General features: G+C 28.1%; 1 protein-coding gene across 3 annotated transcripts in view; it reads right to left on the bottom strand.

Annotated features, from left to right (window-relative positions):
- The window catches only part of LOC107455712 (uncharacterized), a 69,469-nt gene that overhangs the window by 22,191 nt on the left and 25,207 nt on the right, over positions 1 to 22,071 (bottom strand). For all 3 annotated transcript variants that reach the window (XM_087163414.1, XM_087163415.1, XM_087163416.1), the window contains exons 8-9: positions 2,869 to 2,922; positions 357 to 422 (exon numbers count right to left, since the gene is read on the bottom strand). In XM_087163414.1, the coding sequence (XP_087019540.1) occupies positions 357 to 422; positions 2,869 to 2,922 (120 nt within the window). The remainder of the gene's footprint in view (positions 1 to 356; positions 423 to 2,868; positions 2,923 to 22,071) is intronic.

Here is a 22,071-nt window from a genome sequence, read left to right as displayed (position 1 = left end):
AAATACAAATTCATTGACATAGCTTTCAAATTCGATTTACGATGAGTTGATATAGTTAAATATTATAAGGAGTGAAATAAATTCCTGAACAGAATTGTCTACAGTTTAATTTATTACAATGGCTAATGTTGAACTAAGGCAAATAAAATCATTTTTTATCAGCTTTCCAGAAATGAAAAATAATTAAAATTTTTAAAAGAGTTTTAGTATATGGGGATATGATTGCTTTTTGTAGCCTATGTCTTAGTTACAGGGCCCAAGTATAATTGGTTTTGGGGTTATAGCAGATTTGATATTAGTACAGCAGACAAAAAATTTTCAGTAGACACAAAAAAGATAAGAAAAGATAGGCTTACTTGAGTATGTTGTTTTTAAGGAAATATCCGTTTTAGGGGGAATAGTTGATTCAGTTGATTCATGAGCTGAAACAGAAAACTTTTTAATAGTTAAATCTGAACAACAATAAACCTACTTACTTATCATACATTACAAAACATTTTTATAAAAGCCTTGATTTAAAGATCTTTAAAAAAATTTTAACGTTTTTCTGATTTTTTTAAGAGTCAATGTAAAATAACTGATTGCTTATCATAATTATTGCTCGAATTATCTTCCAATGTAATTGCAATTGAAATTGGGCGAAGTTTCCAATACTTTTGTGATCATTGCTTGGTAATCCTTAGTTATTTGCAGCTGTCGAAAACACGTGTTTTTGTATTTTCTAAGTAAAACTGTATAAAAATGCACGTATTATTAAGTTTTACCATAGATAAAATATATCTTTAAAACATCCTGGCCATTAAATTTTTAAAGTAAGGCCTAATTATAGCTAAATTATATCAGATAATATGCTAATTTTTAGCTGAATGTAGTCTTAAAAATTTTCATACATTAATGATCAATTTGAAAATATTTAGTAATCAAGGTTCTCAATAAATACATTCATTGTAATTTTGAAGCAAAATAAAAGTTTTGTATGCTTTAATTAGAATAAGATATTTTCTGTTCTTGAGAAAATGTAATCTTGTAATTTTATCAATCTGAAAGTCATGACAGCTTCAACTGGTTGAGAAATAGTGACAAAAAAACTTATCCTCCAAGACAAAGGCAGCAATCCTTAGTAATAAATTTCAATTTAGAACAGGCAGTTGAATTTACTCCTTTATCTCTAAATTTCTTATATAATAAAGGTAGTAAAATGAAATACACATAAGTGTTGCTTCTGTTTTAATGTTTTCCATTTTTTTTAAAAGCAAAATTGCAAATTTTAAGTTTTAATAAGTATTCAAGTTTTACTTAATTTTATACTTGAACTAAGCCTTGAAAATTATTGTTATCAAAATTATTGTTACCAAAAGTTTATTCATTCCATAATTCATGATTTATTCGATTTATGCGCGTTTTTTTTATTTTTATTCAAGGCAAGAAATCTTTCATAATCTGAGAATGACGCTGGTACGAAGAGATTGAAATCATGGAAACGGTTAAATTACTCGAATAAAACCTAACATCAAATCAAAAACCTAAAAATGCAATCAACCTCGATCCGATCCCCTGATGCTGCGATGACACTCTGAGGGTAGGAAAAAACCCTGAGAGTGGGACAGCTCTTTGAGAATGGGGTGAGGCTCGAAATATGAAATTAAATATATATTTTTAATAACATTTTTCTCAAAATATCCCTTATGTTTTTATTATGTTTAACTTTTTCATCCGAAATTTATTATTTTTAAAAAATTTATGATCAGAAGAACTTAAAAGCACAATCACAATCAATAAAGTAAAAACTTCCTAGAAAACAGATATAATAAGAGACAAAAATTAAATAAATTAAATAAAATACATATGAAGAAATGAACATTAACAAAAAAAACTCACTCTAAAACTTAAAATTTGTAAATCTCAATATTAAGTAGCCAACGTGTTTAATGAATTTTAGAAATAATTTTTTTAAAAAAAATGTAAGGAAAAGTAGGGTAAAACCGAGTATCTAATATTCGAAAGCGTGTTGAAACTAAATTGTTCGACCCAAAAACTGTCAGATTTAATCAAGATATCGCACCCTTGCAAAAAAAGTGACTCAAGTAAATAAACAGCAATTTTGAAGTTATGTCAATAAAAAATATGTTTGAAGTGTTCCTTCAAGCTCAAAAAGTGTCACATCTCTAACTCGCAATTTATCCAGCTGAGGGCAGTTGTGTCAGTTCTGAGTCGAATTCAGAATAAGGGTTATCGTATTAAGTTGATTTGTCTCAAATGCTGCATTTTAGAAATATGACACTTGCCAAGGTGCGATATTATTTGCTTAGTTACGTGTAATGTATCATTCTTAAAAAAGTCATAGATGCACGAATTTTTTTTTATAAGTGATTTTTTTGAGGGAAAAATCAAGTCAAATTACCTCATCTTACCCGAAGTATTCGCAATATACAAGAATTACTTTCATTACTCATATTTCACTAGGTCTTTAAAAAATATTTTTTTAAATTTTAAAGCAATAATTTTGCAATAATTTTCAATTAGTTCCAACAGTTTTATTTCATACCTCTCTTTCTCTGTCTCTCATATAACTAAAGATATAACTATTTGCAAATTGATATGTACATTTCATATCAAGGGTTTTAAGGGAAATTTATATAAAAGTATTACCAATTAGAATACAATGGCATATTTTTGCAAATAACAGTCTTTATCCAATTGTGAATATTTAATATGGAAAATGTGAGCGCAATTAGTTGAAAATTTAGGCTCAAAATATGGTTTATATATTTCGACAATGAAGATGCAATTTTGTGACACATAGCTCATTTTAAAATGAAACAGATATTTATAATTTGAAGAGAAAGAAATATCCGAAGGCATACTCACAATTTGTTGAAGTAATCCTTTCTGGTTCAGTTGCTTCCGGTGTATTTGAGACTTCTAAAAAATAAACTATGTTGGGTATAAAGTATAGAATTAAAACAGAACTATAGACACGAGATTTCCATACTTTGTCAAAGATAAATTTCGTTTTCTAGAGATTGATGAAGTACATAAATATTATTTAGCTTAATTATTTTAAAATTAAAACTATAGACTTTAATTTATTTTAATAGATTTTCACAATTTATTAGGCAATTATTAAGTCTATTAGGTATCCTTGAATAAAGGATCAAAAGAGCTTAAATTTTCCCTCTCGCTAATGCATTAAAAAGGGTACCCTACAAATCAACTCTAACAAACTTGCATATTTTATCAATTTTTGAATTATTTAAATTTAACGATGAGCAATGTAACTTTGAATAAAATTTAAGAATTCGAATTAGATGTTTTTACTACCAGAAATAATATTTCCTCAAAGTAAAACTAGGGGGCCTACCTGGCCGAACGGTATCTCCCTCCAAACGCTCTGTTGAGCATAGAGGAGGCGGGTTGGAATCACGCCGCAACCCTGGATGAATTGTTTGCCGTGCCCTTCTCTGTATTGGGCAAACCTGTCCTACTTGACAATGGTTTGTAAGCCTTAATTGAGCTTACAAGCCTGCAAATGTTTGTTGCACTAATCCCCACTCTTATAAATGTTTGCTAATGCGAACCTCACAATTGAAATATTAATTTTCGACAACTTAAACCAAAAATATACGAAGGAATTAATAATTTAATTCTAAAGTTCGCATTAGTTTACATTTATTAAAGTGGAGAAAAGTTTAACTTTTGTATTAAAAATGTGGCAACATATTCGATACGTAAATAGAACGCTTCGCTTTGATATATTTGTCGCTGTTCATAATTCGGTATAATGGGGCACGGGCGCGTGACGTCACGATCTTTGTTTACAATCAATTGGGTGGCGAGCACTCTAATGTAAGTCTATGGGAATTTGATGTCATTTTGTAATAAAGTAGCAAATTTTATATTTTCCTTAAATTTTTGAAGTATAAAAGGTCGATTTTCGTGTAGAATAGAGTTCTAATGAACTGTATAGTAAGTTTTGGCTAAATTGTGACAGTCTTTAAAGGAAAAAAATTCAAATATTTATGGGTGGTGAGTGAGTTCTGTTTCATTTTGCAGATGTTGTTTATTATGATACGTACTATATATTATTGTTGATGTTTTTTGTTTAGATCTTAGTAAATTAGATTAACTGTGATGTCTGCTTCATAAATAAGTCAGAATAATTGTCAATTTTTTTTTTAAATATGATGAAATAACTTTGTTTTATGATTATTATCTTCTGGGTGGCAAAATTGAAACTTTAATATCTTGCTGACATTTTTAGGAATACACGTTATTATTTTATTCTTATATCTACTAAAAGTAGAATTAATTTATTTTTATGTATGTCCCAATAATAATAATATATTTTAGTAAGGTTTTGATTATTGTGTAAAAAAATTCGTACGTTCTGTGGGTGAGTGCTATCTCCTTAAAAATAGTGTTTGTTTTGAATCAAATTAGGAATAGTTGTTGTTTTTTACGAAAGATTTTAATTAAGTATAATGCCTGTATTATAGATAGGTTCAAATAATGATAAAGAGAATGTTTCAGTGCGTTTAAATTGCTTTGTTTTTGTTAAATTGCTTCTGGGTGGCAGAGCTTTGAATGAATGGATTTTTCTGATATTTTTGCTACTATACATTATTATTTAATTCTTTTGTTTATTAACAGTAGAATTTATTTATTTTTTGAAATGTCTTAAATCTATTAAAATAATTTAGTTAGGTTTTGATAATTGTTTAAAAAAGTCTTTTGTTCTGCGGGTGAGAGTGTGCTCTCTCCTTAGAGATGTTTGTTTTGATTCATATAAGAAACAGTTCTGGTTTTTTGCATTAGATATTAATTAAGCATAATGCCTGTGTAAAAAATAAGGCAAAATAGGGATAAAAAATTTGCTACAGTGTTTAAATTGCTTTGTTTTGGTACATAAACTACCGGGTGGCAGCTTTGAGTGAATGGATTTTTTTGATATTTTTAATAACACACATTATTATTTAATTCTTTTGTTTTTTAACTGTGGACTTAGTTATTTTCTTTAAATGTACTAAGCTTCTTAAAATGTTTTAATCAGGTTTTGATAAAATTTGTGAAAGAAGTCTTGTATTGTGTGGTTGAGCTTCTGGGTGGCAGAGCTTCGAATATAAGGATTTAGATGTTATTTTCACAAATACTCATTATTTTGTTTATTAAGAGTAGAATTAATTTATTCTAAACATATATACCAAATATTTTCAAATGTTTTAATTAGGTTTTGTTAATATTTGTGAAAGTAGTCTTTTATTATGTGGTTGAGCGTGCTCTCTCTAACGATAATATGTTATGATTCATATTAAAAATAGTTTTTGATTTTTTACTCAAGATATTAATTAAGTAGATAAAATATAATGCTTGTTTCATAAACAGAGCAAAATAATAAACAAAATTTTTTTAATGTACATTAAAATTGATTTGTTTTTATTAATGAACTTCTGGGTGGCAGAGCTTCCAATAAGGATTTTGCTGATATTTTCACAAATACACATTATTATTTAATTATTTTGTCTATTAAGAGTAGAATTAATTTATTCTATGTATCAAATTTTTTCAAATGTTTTAGTTAGATTTTGATGATATTTATAAAAAAAAAATTCTTATTTTTAGGTTAGTAGGCTCTCCCCTTAAAGATAATGTTTGTTATGATTCATAAAAGAAATAGTTGTTCATTTTTTACTTCAGACATTATTTAGTAGATTACGTATAATGCCTGTTTTATAATTCTCCCTCACACTTGTTTCCTTTCAATTTAGGATGCAACTTTGTATGGAGAAAACAATTCAAAAGAAATTGTGAAGAAGCAGATGAAATTATTTAAAGCAAGACATGATGAAATGAAAAATATTATTCAATTGGATCTTCAAAGGATGCAGAATGGCTCAGTGGGGCTTTAGTGAGGAAACTTGTTTCTTATTTAATATCAAGTATCTTTCCGCCTATTGCCCCTTCTAAGCCGCATCAATCCTTAAGGACACTCATGAAGACTTCTTTCAAAATTAAGTCTGACTTTAAGGTACTCCACAACACGGTGATAGCATAGTATGAAGGTGCATATGTTTGTATTGATTTGTTTTCTATAAATTTTCTTAAAATTTACTAGTCATTATGCATGTTTGTCCTAAACTGTCTATTAAACAACATTGAATTTAGTGTAGGATTTGTATGCTTTCCAGCCAGTATAATGCATCAATTGTAAATAAAGGGGAAAAAAAACAAAAATGTAAAGAAATTTATTTAAAGATTAAAGGTTTATTGTAAAATAATTTCTATTCTTGCTTTCGGAATTTAAGCTATATAATATTTTATAACCCAATTATGTTGAAATGATAATTTTTCTTCGGAAATTATTATTTAAATAATTAGTTGAATATCCATGAAGTACATAAAGAAGAGGTTTGAGAAAGATATATAATAAATATCCTGCGTAAATGCTTTATTTTTTTCTTCTTCTTGTTTTTAAATAATGTGTTAGGTTATTTTTTTCTTTTTTTAATTCATTGCCACTTATCTTATTTCAAAGCATATAATTTCAGGTAAAAACTTATCTCAGCTTTGACATAAGCATGTGAAAATCTAATATTTCTTGCAGTTTTTCTTATAGCTTGTATTGGGTGATAAATATTTCTTTAAAAACTATAATTTATGAATCCGCTACTCTATCTCAGGACCATGAGGCTTAGCAGCAAGTTCATTAGCCAACATTATATGCAAATGTTTTACATATACGAGTGACTGTTTAAAAACTACATGTAAGAGGCACGCCTCGTGCATGTGCAAATCACATGCTAAAAGCATACCTGTTATTTGCTCTTCTAAGAATATAGTGTCTGTTTTACTTACAAATTTCAGCTCCCCATTTGTAGAGCACCCTGTTGATATCAGTGAAATAATGTAAAACTTATTATAATAGTAATTAACTCTTCTTACCTATATAGCTAACTCTATCAGAGATGACTTATATATTATTTGCTAGAATTGAACCTGTATCAATCAAGATGATTTCTAATGCAACTGACCTGGGCATTAAATGAAATAAATAAAAGTACATCGATTATCGCTAAATGTCAAGTTTACCAGTATGTTTTGCAAATTTATTCAATTTCTTTTATTCTTGCTACTTTATACATCAACGAAATTGTTAAATGAAAAGGTTCACACATTAAAGTGTTAGCATAGTTTATAACACTACTTAGGTAGCATGCATAATCATACAGGGGTAAAAGCATTATAAAATACCATTTTGATAAAATATTTGGAAAAGCAACACTGATTCCCTTTTTAAATATCAAATTTTTTTTATTTTTTAATTAGAAAACATCAAAATTATTGTATTAGAATATGTCATGATAAAGCTATCTATATTTAATAATAATTACTCCAATTTAATAATAGCTTCTCTCTCTTTCTTTCTTTAAAAAAAAAAATAGTTTCATTGAAATAGATAAACAATGAAAATATAAACAAATTTAATCAAATCGCCGCTTAAAGACTTTCTAAGAATAGAAAATTTAAAAAAAGATATTTCTATGTACACAGCTTAATAGTCATCATAGTGAATATTTATCGGTGATGTCTTATTCAAACACCTTTGAATTGCTCATTGCTGTCAGGCTAACAATCGACTTCCATTTTAATTTTGCCATTACATAAAGCAAAATATATTTAGTTTAATTCATATGTCTATTAAGTATGTTAATTCCAAGTGTATTTTTCTGAGTTTTAACAGTTTTGAATTAAAAACATAAGAGAGTTTTAGTTATATTCTTCTTAAATAATTCAAATGCTGTTTAGTTTTATTTACTAAGAAATATCCTTCGTGTTTCAAGAAAAGTTTAATCAAAATTTTTTATTTTGCTTAATGAGAAGGAGAAAGAATAACAAATTTTAAATAACTTATAATGCAAATGATTGATCACACAAAAAAATAAATAAATAAAATAAAAGATGTCTCCCTTTGCTTTTTAGTATCACTTGGAAACAATAATCTTACAAATGGTATTACAATGGATAATGTGATGATCATCCATGTCAAACTGACCATGGAGTTAGAACACATGCCTGAAGTAATAGATCTTTTAGCCATAGAAATATGTTAGAAGTGTACACGGCGAGGAGGTAGATCACTCCTCAGTATTATATTTGCGATAAAATTTGCTAAATAAATACATGTGATTCAATAACTTTCAGTATTAAATGTCGAGGAGGTAGATCACTCCTCAGTATTATATTTGTGATAAAATTTGCTAAATAAATACATGTGATTCAATAACTTTTAGTATTAAATGTGTGACAGAACATTGCATATACTTTCTATAATTTATGTATTTGATTTACATTTTAATGTGAATAAAAACTTATTCTCATATAATTAGCCATTATTTAACTAAGAAAAGCTTTAAACACTAATGTAAATACTCTTAAATAGGATCAGAATAAGATTTTTTTTAATTTAAAATTTTCTTTTGTGAGACACTCATGCACAAAAAATATTTTTGTATAAGCTCTGCTTTAATGATTTAAAAAACATAAACAAAATACAAGTAATGATATTAATTTTAATATATGTACATCATTTTGATGCATGCATAGTAAGTATGTTAGAGTAGCAACAACATTATAAATAACATGTAAGAAGTAAACAACATGCAACAACATTTAAAATATGGTGATTCTACTGGAACCTACAATTTACTAAATAAAAATGGAATAAATGAATCATAAATCTATCCATCCCAATTCAAAGTTCAGAAGACAAGTTTTCTAAAAAAAATAAAAGTCAGAAGTTCCATTCAGAATAAAAATACTATTAAGAAAAGTAACATGAATTAATAAGATTGATTGACTAGGATGTACTCAAAACTGTGTTTAATATATATATCAGCTTTAAAATAAATAAAAACATACACACATAAATAAAACACTAAATATTAAATAATATTATTCATTTTAATGCAGATATTTTATACATTTATTTCTCATCAAGTTGTGTCATAACATTACAAATCACACGAAATATGTAAACAGAGTGATCAACTATAAATCCTCAAATTGCAGCATTTAAAAGGAAGTTTTCAATTAAAACGGCATCACAATTTAAAGTTTAGTACACTATCCTTTGAAAAATGTATGTAATATTCTAAATAAATTCAGAATATAAGTTAAAAACACTTTATTTTTAAACTTCGCTATGTTAAGTCTATGACAACCTCGCCACCCAGGCACCCGCAATTGATTGTTTGTTTACAATCAATGCCCGTGACCCATATGGTAGTGTATAGCGTGAGGATGCCTGTGAATCCTCAGGAAACAGGATGATCCCTCAAGGCATGTTTTCAAGCATGCGCAGTATACTAATCATAATGAGTAACGCCTCCTCCCTGTCCTTCCTAGTCAGATGACTACGCGATAGAAAATGGCGAGAAATGGCATTTCAAAAATGTGACTACTTCAAATTTATCCAAAACTAATCAAGGATTACATAAAGGGTATGTGACTATACTTTATTCAAAATATTTATTATCTGCCTTTTCACTAGAAATTTATACCTCCTTAAGAGTTGAATGATCATTTCTTTAAAATATTTGACTAACGAAAATCTTTATTTGATGTCAAAATGTGCAATGACTGGTGGATTACCAGAGGAAACCCGAATAGAGAATGATTTTTAAATTTAAATATGTTTATGCAATCCTTTGTAATAGTATTTAACGAGCATTTAATAATATATAGAGAAAAGGCAGCAATAAATATATAGAATAAAATATATTTACTACTCATAATACTGTGTTCCCTTTTGTTCACTCATTGACTCAATAGAATATTCATAAGATTGCCATAAATGACATAAGAAAAATAAATAAAAAACATTTCATCAAAGCAATATATTATTTAAGCAATAATGAACTTCTACTCACTGTTATAAAAAAATACTTTATTTTCTTATAAAAAACATTAAATTTTCAGAGTTTATTTCTTATTCCCAAAAATTCGTTTGAAATTAAATATTTATATATAAAAATATAGAGGTTTTTTTTTTCATTAATTTTACTTCATAAAACTTTAAAATATGCAAATCGATGTCTTTAAAATTTTTACTTTAAACTTCAATTTTTTTTATTGCTATTACAATTAAGGTGACGTTCCCATTCTTTATTACTAAAAGCATTCCGAAAACAAAAAATCCAAATAAATATTGAAAAAAAATACCTTTTAATTTTACCTTAATCTAAAAATATAACTTCTTAAGAGACATTTGAAATTTTAATTCAAGTACTTAAAAATGTTTCAATCTTCATAATGCATTTGTTTTTTACTCAAATTTATCAATTTCATTTCATATTTTGTTTTTATACTCTTTCATTCAGTTGATAACAAAATATGTTACAATATAAAGATTTAGTTGAATTAAATCATAAAACAGAGTCTTTGCTAGTGTGGATTATATATTTCTTATTCTGTTAATAGATGGCTGCACCAGTTATTTAAAATAAATAATAATAGTTTCTTTTTAGTTAGTGGAGACGTATATCGCCAAAAGATGGCACTGAGATACATTGGAATTTTACTTTTTGTCTGGACAGTCAAATCTAGTGGGAGGGGAGGGGATGTTTGACGGATGCTCCTAAATTAGTGGGAATAGTTTTTTCTTCTTTTTTTTTCTCTCCGTTTTTCCCTCTTACTCCTTTCGGAACACTTAGCAAGGAAAAAAGAATGATTTCTCGTACTTTTTGTATCTAAATTTTTAAGATGTCTCATTTCACATGTTTCTGTCCTTAGATTTTTGCTATGATTTTTCATTAATAAAAGCACTAGCATATTATCTTTTGGTTATAAAATTAATAGATAATGATGTAAAGGATCATTAACTGGAAAATGAACCTTTTATTAATAAAATTATTCTTTATGTTTGTTATACTTTTTTAATTAACATGCATGAGAATTAGTCCACCCACAGCAAATGTTTGTTTCACATCAGTGTATCATAAATATTCATCGTAGAGTTAAAACCTTTGTTTATTTTATTTAAGAAAATATTTCACAATTTTCTCCAATTGAAAACATTTGATGTTGCACGTGGTACTTTCATTTATTATTTATTCATTATTATTATTATTTTTTCGTTTTTTTTTTTTTTTTTTTTTTTTTTGGAAATTCGATGAGTCACGAAAAAAATTTCTTAAAATAGTCTATAGTGATTTTATTTCCATAATTTTACTTTTTACTATTATAATAATGCAAACTGAGAAAAAAATCTGATTTAGGAACTTTGGATAAATGTTTTGCTTACTCTTTTCATTATCTATAGTACTCATTGTAACTTTAACAGTAAAACGTATTTCAAACTGTTAAAAAAATTTTATATTATAACGTTTTATTTATTTATTATTTATTTATTTTTTTATATATATAAAAATCAACTGCACATATAATATTGAAACTTGAAATATGGTTCTTGCTTGAAATATGGATAATTCAGAGATGCTCTCTGTTTCCCTAATTCCCCATCAAGAGAGAAATCATTAACCCTCTGGCGCTGGCGAAGCTGTAGTGATGCCAGCCGACGCCACTTTCCGTCATTATTAACAAATCCAGAGCCGTTTTTAAGGATGGGCCTGGCCCAAGGCATGTGGCAAATGATTGAATTAATACGTTCTTGTAGAAGGGGACTCGAAACTTGATTTCTAAAGGGGTGGTTTGTTTTACTCAATTACTGCACCAGCTATACAATTTTTGGAAAGGGGATTTTTGTATGCCAGCCAACAACAGTAGAACAATACAAATGTTTCTTTCTATACATACATACTAGAACATACTTTATGTTTCTTTTTATTTTTAAAAAATTAAAATTTTTATATGACAGAAAATTTGAATTATGTGTTTCTAATAATACTTGTTTTCTTAAATGTATTGACCACACCTGTTTTTTGAGAAGCAAGTTTAAAAAACGAAATTAGTAAATTGATATTTTTCTTTTATATAAAAATAATACAAAATTATTATTTGTACAATTAAAATAATTATTATGAATATGTAATTATAAATTTAAAATTTTTAAATTTAGCGAATAAAAAAATATTAACGATAATTCTAAATTTATATTGCAAAAATTCATTTATGAAATCAAAATTCATAGCTACTAATAAATATATTATTATTAAATAAAAAAAATTCCTTTACGATGACATTGTTTGCTTAGAAAATATATTATTATTATTGTTAAATGAAATTCTCCCTAGTGTAAATTCAAAGAATAATAATGAAGGAATTATGAGACTGAAACACTGAAAAAAAATTTAAAACAAATACTTCCATGTAAATAGATGGTATAACAGGTGAATGAAAAACTAGTTTTTGTAAGAAAATTATGAAGTAATTTTGTATTGTAAACAACAAAAATTCTATACCAACCTATCCTTTATAAAAAATTAAAGCTTCAATCTTGATTCAAATTCTTCATTTTTTTTTTTTTTTTTTTTTTAAATTTTCCCACGAAAAATCATCTAGCTTCTCTTTCTCACTCTCTCTACTTTTAACTGAAAAAGATAATTTGGAGTTCAGTAGTACAATTAGTTTTTAAATTTTCATTTTCAATGTGAAAAAAGTGCTTGAACGAAATACTTGAGTAGTGCTTCGAAAACAAAAGGTTTCAGGGCATTGAGCTATTATCCCTTTATATTTTCTTCTTCATACACTTCTTTTTTTTTTTTTTTTGATTTAAAAAAGATTTAATTATTTGTCAATCATGAGCATTGAATATGATGTCTGGCAGGAAATGAATTTTAATGATGTGACAGAAGACTCTCAAAAACCATGAAAAGTACTGTTACCTTAAACTTTCAATACTAATTATGTATTAACGCTTTTATAATAATGTATTTGTTTTTCAACCTTAAAGTAAAATAATTTTTTAAAAATGATTTAAACTAAAAAATTTTTATACTAAAATTAATCATAAAGGACTCCCAAATAACGACAGGCCCAGGGCCCCGAAAAACATAAAAACGGCTCTGAACAAATCAATGACGACAGTCGAACAGCGGCGCTGCCTCACCGATCCAGACTTTACTTATGTTCCCTTATAAAGACTTTACTAATAGATGTTTACAGCTAATCTTTTGTTACTTAATTGCTAGCATGTTATCTTGTTATAAATATGTTTTTTGTTGGTTTTTAAATACACTTTTTAAGTTATGATTCTTCATTTGTCGTCAAAGATGCACACAGTTTAAAAGAAAGAGCGACGTCCCTTTTATATATTTTTTCAGACAGTTTAATTACTAATAGAAACATAGTTTTTTTATTTTTTTAAATACATAAGAAACCGTCTAATAGTTACTAAAAAAATCTGTTAGATTATCGGAATTATATTTCTATTAAAATCCAAAAAAAAGTAGTTTGAAAAAATGTTTTTTTATTTACATTCAAAAATTTATCAATAATTAATTTTGAAAATTAAAGAAATTTACATGTTGAATTACTTATGTTCCCTTATGTTTAAATGATTACAAATAAGTGTAAATTTGGAAAGGCATTGTTTGGAAGTGCGCCGTCAGTCCATGCTTCGCAATGGACACTTGTATCCTTATCTACATTTAGTTTTCTCTATTTCATAACCATAAATTATTATAATTCAAAATATTAAGTTTTTTACTTATTTTGACTTTAATTATTACGAAATAATAAAAAATATTTTGAATGAAAATTCTGCGTCAAAGGGTTTAACCTTCTACTCTTCACCTGACTGTTATCTGCCGTGGAATATTATCTCTTTTGCATTTCTGTGTTTCTTTTGTTATCTATTTTGTATTGCTTACAAAATTAAATGATATCTTTGGAAAGTTCCAGCAAAATATTTTTTTTCAATTTCATTATTATTCTTTAATAACTGGTTTGTTCAAATGTAATTTAAAATTCCTATTGTAAATGAAATCTGCAAATTTAAATATAGAACAGCAATGTTTATATAACGAAAAAACGTTTATTGAAACTGTATTAAAAAAGTTATTTTATTTAGCTCTTTTAAAGTATGTGAATAAGCACAATAAATTAGTCAGCTAAAATGCTTGTTAATTATGGTGTAAGCAAAATATTGATTGCACAGCAAAGATATTGCTTGTATTCAGTATTGTCACCTGGAAGAGTCATTCCACAGTATTTTCAGTTAGGGGTTGAATAAATTCAAATTAATGCAGCGAAAAAGCGAGAAAATTATTACTCTCATGATCATTATCTCCACTATTTTCATTTTATGATCAATAAAAAGCAAGGTCACAGAAAGGGATGTTTTATAATATATTACATTCTCCTTTTTTCCTGACAACCTTAAATATTTCTATAAAAATTTTAAATAACTACTAACTATTGCTTTTTAATTAAATTGTGATTAACTATTACTCTATTATTTTTCGATAATTACTATTACTTAAAAAATTGCATATAATTTTACTTATTAACTGCTTTTTTAAATAACTATTACTCCACTTAGGCTCCATCATTAAATTCATGCTTGTTTTGTAGAAGGGAAATAAGAAGACTGAGTCGCAACGAACATTATGGATCTATATCCATGACCATAATGTCCTCGCAATTAGGCCGTTATCTGGTAAAAAATAATATTGCTCTCGGTTTTTTTTCTTTTTCTTGTTTACATGATATGTTACACGATGTACTAAAAACTGAACTCAGTGGCGCGACAGCCCATAGAGGAATATCTAACTCTTCTTCATGTCAAAAGCAATAAACTATGGTATAGTACATAGGTTCTCAACCTTTTTAACGCTGCCGCCCCCATAAGGAGCAAAAAAAAAAGTTTAAACGCCCCTTTTGTGAAAATTCAGTTATTTGGAGCATAGGGTGAGCTGAATTATAAGAGGTAACATTTTTAAGCAATATTCTTACGCGTTAACATTGTTTGGTTTTTAAAAAAAAAATAGTGTGAACGTTAACTCGATACTTTTCTCCCGACAGGTAATCTATTTATTATAATCAAAATAAATACGGTAATGAGAAAACAAACAAAGAAATCTATGCTAAAAAGAGTTATTTAAACTTAATTAGATAATTAAAAAAACATCAAAAATAATTTTTTACACTGAAACGTGGTATCAACCAAGCAATCAAGTAACTATGTCAGTGGGATGATTTTGCTTGATGGTTCAGAGCTAGTTTCTTAACATTCGGTTCAATATTTTCAGTGAGGTGAAGACGCAAGTCCCCTCGTTGCACGATTTCGAGTCGATTTCTCTTTTTTGTGACTAGATCCGTCACAGCACAGTCCAGGGTAGAGACGACTTATGTTATCTTGAAGCCAAAATTCTGTGAGACGATCACCATTCTGGAAGCTAGCTTTCAAAGTTTCATAAGTTGAAAGTTCGACCAATTCCTCCTGAATATGAACCTCTACTGCTTCAATATTCACGTAAGGGTTCATAACCCATTGAGGGACTTCCAGGGTCAACACATCTTTAAAACGATTAGAAAAGCCCATGTAAAAAGACTCAAGATGTTGACAATATTACTGTATATCACCAGAGGAAATTTCACCATTCTTTTTAAGATCCGATAAGATCGGAAATTGGCTAAACTCATTCCTACCAAAATTCTGCTTCCACAAAATGAGTTTTTTTAGAAAGGCAGAAATAACTGATTTTGAAGTGATCAAATTGAGTTCGTTGCCTTGAAATTTTAAATTAACACCATTAAATTTTGAAAATAAATCCGTCATGTAGGCAACGTCTATCTTAAATTCTAGCAATCTGTCTCTCAGAGCTACATCTTTGTCTTCCAGGAACTCAAGCACAGAGTCGAAAAGATTTCAAAACCTATTGAGACAGGTCATAGCTGTCTGAATAATCGATCGTTAAGAGCATTACTGCGAATTTTGTTCACAGCAGAGATAACGTATTGCAGTGACTGATGCAAGCGGTCACTGAGATTTTTTCCAACTAAATGCTGTCTGTGAATCACGCAGTGAACAGCTAAAATATCTGGTACCTCCCTCTTCAAAAAGGCGATAAACCCACCATGTCAACCCACCATTGCTGGAGCTCCATCAGTGGCAACAGACATAATATTCGTAAAAGTAATGTTTTTCTCTTTAAAATAATCTTTGACAGTGTTAAAAATAGATTCTCCTTTGGTATCTATAATCAAGCTTCGTGCAAAGAGCCTATCTAGAAAAAATTCTCCTTCCTCAACAAACCGGACATACGCCAACAATAAAGCCTCATTACTTGGCAAAGTTGATTCATCAACTTGCAGGGAAAATTCATTCGATATCAAAAGTTTGCATAAGGAATCCTCAACGTCTTCCGCCATCTCATCAATTCGTCGCCGCACTGTATCGTTGCTTAATGGGATATTTTTTATTACATTAGATGCGGCTGGATGATGTAAAACTGTTTCTAAGACTTCCTTAATAGATGGAAGTATCAACTCTTCGCCTATGGTATGAGCCTTGGCCAGATTTGGCAATTAATTTTGATATATTATAAGAGGCTATCAGACCATCGTCGCATTTTTGGGACGAGGTTGCTAGTAAGCAGGGTTGGCAAGTTTTTGACACATGACGGTTTTTACCGGTTATTACCATGGTTTTTACCGTCATGTCAAAAACCTTTCTGTCAAATACCCATAGTTTGGATAAAACTGTATTTTTATTTGGGTTTAACTGCGTATAATTTAAAATTAATTCATTTTTTTGGCAATAAAATTTAAAACAAAGTTGCTAAAAGATATTTAAGAACAGATTTCTGCATTTTCCCCAACATGATTATATCAAAACATACTATTTGAAGTAAAATATTAGGATACTAATCAAAATTTTCAACATTTCCAAGCATCATTTTGTTTGGCATATTACGTTACTGAAGAATGTCAAGATTGATTACTTTCATTCATAAAATCTTGCTGTGAGAAACACATGTACACATAAAAAGAAAGCCTCATCAAAAAAAAACTTTTCTTATCATTTTTGTTTTCAATATTTTACACAGAAATGAGACATGAAAAAGCCTGGGAAATCCTTTTAGAGTTTCCTTGCAACATTGCACTAACCTTTTGTTATCATTATCCTCAATGATCTCGAATCCTCATTATTCTTGAATTTCAGACTCATTTATACTAAACTCAGAAATCGACTGGGCAATGAAAAATGTGCAAAATTAGTCACTTGCTATCGTATGCTTCGGCACAGTGACCCCGACTACTGAACATATAATTTTGTTTGTAATTAAGTTTTGTTTAATGTGCTTTTTCAACTGAATAAAAGCTTTTAACTTGACAAAATAGCAGTAATTCTTGACATAGAGTTTGTTAGTAGTTAGAAGTTTTGTTTAGCTTATTTCTAATATTTAAGAAATGCCAAATTTTAAATTCTTCATTTTAGTTCCTGAATTTATTAATAGTTCCAAGCTTTTTTGTTTGTTTGTTTATTTCTAACAATTAAGAAGTGCAAAATTTTGAATCCTTTGCAAATCAAGCTATAATGATAAAAGTAAGTATCACTATTTTCAATAAGTATATTACAATATTTCTGTATGAATGTATATCCTTCCATAAGAATACGTGTATGTAGTTGCAAAATCAATAGCAATCATTTACAACATTAATTTATAAAGGCAATTATGTGAAAATAATATATTGTCCACCATATGCCATAAATAAAAGAAAACAGTAGGTTTTTGACAGTTTTTACCGGTAAAAACACGGTTTTTACCACTGTCATGTCAAAAACCAGTTTTTGACGGCAAAAACCCAACCCTGCTAGTAAGCCCGAGACCGAAGGTGCCTTCAGAAACTTGTCCTTGATGTTCTTTAAAAATGACAAGTCTTTATTCTGTTTGTCAGGGTGAATTTTTTGCAAATGCTCCTGCAAACGAGAGGGTTTCATTAAAACTTTGTTACAAAGTAAACACATAGGTAGTTGAGAGTTCGACGGTGATTAAACAAATCCAAACTTCCAGTAAGTGGCATTGTATTGACGACACTTCTTTTTGTTAAATGACATTGTTGGCGGCAACAAAATGCAAACGATGAAAAAAAAATAACTATTTCTCAAAATTAATGAATAATATACTATGAAAAACTAATTCACACACGTACCTGGCCAAAGAAATAATGAAATCGAATTGAAACCTGGGAAAAAACTGAAAGGAGTGAATGAAAACGATCATAAGAAATACTGATCAAATCAAACATTCTTACTAAAAGAGCATGCACTTCAATTTCGCCAAATGGCTTGAATGAGTCAGAGCTATAGGAGACAGTCTTAGAAAATCCGATAACAGTAACGGCAGCTGTCTGCCAAAATCTTAATTTTGAATTAATAACCCCCCTAATATTTTTGAGGATCCTAATAAAGCAAAAATGGAATACACTCGAATTTTAAAAAAATAATAATAATTTCCTCTCGTTCTAATAATGATTTTACTCTTAAAAAAAAAAACTAAACAGCATAGCACTTTCGATTTAAAGTTATTAATCGAATATGAATATCAAATTGACGCCTATCCGTCCAATAGTTCAGAACACAGTAGTCACCCCGCACTAAAATCTAAAAATAGATCTAATGAATATGTAACTCTCGAAGGTCTGTGCCAGTCTGAATTTGATGAAATAAAACCGCAAATTTATTGCTCGATAGTAAAAAAAAAAAAAATAAATAAATAAATAAAGTTTTATTCAAAATAAATAAGCCGTTCCCAGAAATAAGAAATTTATGAATCAAATTTTCGCCAAACGGCTTAAATGAGTTAGAACCATACGCCAAATGGTTTGAAAAAGTCAGAGGCAAAAATAAATGACTCATGCGCTGTGCAATACTGTTTCGAAACGGAGAAAAGGTGTCGTACAAGTTCGTCTTATTGCTGGTGCAAATGATGTATCGAATATTCTTATTTTTTCATTTAATATTAATTTAAGATTTATTTTACTTATTAAATTAATCTTAATTTAATAATTTTATTTGGGAGTTTTAAAACTAAATTTGAATGACTAACCATGCTCATTGCCCCCCTACCGCCCATAACATATCTAACGCCCCCCTACAGCCCAAAACAAGTTCCCTGACCCTCAGCATACTCCCACCGCCCCCGTAGAGAAACAAGGGTATAGTAAAATAGGAAAATTTGCCCATTTTAGTGAAATATATCAGGAATATTCTGAAAGTGTTATTGATGCAGAAATAAGTTTTATAAGAGTTATTTTAACTCTAAATTTATTTTTTTATTTGCTTTGAACGTGAAAATATTAGCTGTAAAATGATGAATTTTTGAAGCCACGAATTCGAATGGTTCAAATTTGAATTTCTGCTTGTATAAATTCTAAAATATTAAAAAATTAAATACTATAAAAAATTTTAAATATGAAATTTCTTAAAATAATCGTATGCTCATAATTAAATTAAATATTGCATAACATAAAATTCCGAAAACCGCATTATACGTCAAAACATAAATGATCAACGTCGATGGATAGACAATTGCAGTGTCTGCCTGAAAAAGGCAAATTACGTTTCAGCTTATGTAATGCTATTTAATTAGAATTTTTGGTAACGGTTGGCGTCATTCGTTTCGCTTTTTCTTTTTTAGAATTTATCTGTTCCTGATCTTTGATTTTAAATTATTTTAAAAAATAGTTATTTAAAAGTTAAAAAATATTTACATTGAGAAGGAACTATTGATATCTCCGAAAATATTAATTGTAAAAGGGCATTATCTATCGACCTTTTTTTTTTAAGAAATTTTTACACACTTTTTGTTTCTAGAAAACTGTTTGTCTACTTTAAGTTTTATAAACACACTTATATATAAATATACATACGTATACATATTACGTTCGTAAACATATTACGTATCCATAAATATGTATACATGTGTATAGATATACAAATATGAATGCGTATGCATACGTATATGCAAAAATACTTAAAATAAACTAACAGTTTTCTAAAAAAAAAAAGGATGTCCCCTCCTATGTGTGTTGAATAGAATGAGATATGTAACAGGAATCGAATAGAGGGTTTTAAGTTTTTATTCATGCATTTTACATTGCTTATTCCTAATCGTATTTAATTATAAATATTGTTCCCAATGCATTTTTTCTTGCTTATTCTAATGGACTAATATTTAAAATGCGTTTTTTTTTATAAAGTATATTTATTTAAAAGAAACTTCTTACAGCTTTAAAACCAATTATGCCACACACTTGAATTTTATCTCATGCAATTAAGCATTAAAAACTAGATCGAAAAATGTATCTAATGTCTTCAGATAACCCCTATATAGCGAAGCAAAAAGTGTGAATAAGTAAACGTCAAGAGTAGTTTTTTTTATACATGATTGAGAATTTTGAACTATTCGTTCTATAGCTAAAGTAAACTTTATAAGCAAAATAAATTTCATAAAAATTAAACTAAAACAAATATTAAATTTAGAATAAAGTAAAATATTGATCAATATATTATTACAAAAGAGTTTAAAATTATCTCATGCATTATTTAATATTTTTAATGTCATTTAATATATTAGAACATAACTAAAACGATAAATTAAAATGCCCAAACTAAAATAAGTAATTATTATATTGTAAAATTTATCGTTAAAATGATTTACGTTGCAAGAAATGTTAAAGAAAATATTTCATAAAAATACATAAAATAACACTGCAAAAGAATTAAATATCTCATTAAAGTCCCCATTTTTTATAATAATCAGCGAATCTGAGTTATAACTGTTATAACTAGAACTTAATATAACTAGACTATTATAAGTTCTAGCTAGAAATTTCTATATAGTATAGCTAAAGAATTGATTTCAGATTTTTTTTATTCCCCTTCTAAAAATGTTTTTCACAAATAATTTCAATCAGAAATCTCTAGGGATGTTTTTAAAATTTTTGTCTATATTTGATATCAAAACAATTTGCTATGCTCTAGAATTGAATGTATTTTAGTTGATTTTAAAACTATAAATTAGATATCCCAAAGTTACTTCACCCAAGGCACCCTAGGTGCTCATGTGGTAATTTTCAGTCACAGAAGTTTTTTTTTTTTTTCTTATTGTAGGCAACAGAAATCAATTATGTATTTATGTTTTTTTGTGTTATGTTTTTTTTTTTCAAGTTCATGAATAGCTAAAAAAATAACTTCATAAACACATCATGGATATTGCTCTAAAAATTAATAATAACAATTTAAAATAATTTGAAACATTAGGTGATTAAGTTTTAATGAGATCTTTTAATATGATACGTATATTAAGATGTCAGACGGTAATAAGTTTTTGAGAAAAAGTGAAAATTACTTCTCCCATAAACTAACATGGATGTAGATTATAGCTAAAAACGATGCCAACAGTCTTAAATCAACTAACAGAAACCAATCGAATAAAACTCTTTTAATTAGACACGCTTTTCTATAAATAGCCTTTTAGACTAGTAAAATTTATGGTCCGTGTTCCTTTTACTTGCCCAAGGGCGCCCCTGGGACTTCATGATGTTTTTGGAAGTGCGAACAATCAAAGGAAAAGAGGGGAGCAAATTGAAAAGGAAATGAAAGTTGAGTGCCTAAACACCTCATTGAAATGTAGAGAATTTGGTTTCCGGTCACTTTTTGAGTATCACAATTTGAAAAAAGAAAAAAATATATACTCTTTATTCAGTATAATATATTTATTTTAAAAGATTTACAAGGCAATGTGTTTCTTCGTAGATTTTTGTTTTAATACAATTAATTGGAACTCAAATTTTCAAGAGCTAATCCCACCCCCCTGATTGCCTGGGACCCCAGGCGCCAAAGAGAATTTAAAAAAGAAGAAGAAATAAAAGTACATGAAATGCTCTTGTATGTTCTAAAGCATTCTAAATGGCATTTTCTTTGCAGCTGTCAAATCTTTAAAGAAATAAACCACCGTTTTGTTTTATGCAAATACACACTTCAGTAAATGAAATAAAATAACAAATGTTCTTAAATACTAATTATTTTAACTAATAACACCTCATCTACCACCGCGGTGCGGGGGGGGGGGGAAAATACACACGAGGTTTAAAGGACGCACGATT

The sequence above is a fragment of the Parasteatoda tepidariorum genome, chromosome 5 (assembly GCF_982258835.1).
Source record: "Parasteatoda tepidariorum strain Cologne lab strain chromosome 5, Ptep-v5.0, whole genome shotgun sequence".
NCBI lineage: Eukaryota > Metazoa > Arthropoda > Arachnida > Araneae > Theridiidae > Parasteatoda > Parasteatoda tepidariorum.
The sequence above is the reverse complement of the archived record's forward strand: the minus strand, read 5'-3'. Positions and strand labels throughout refer to the sequence as shown.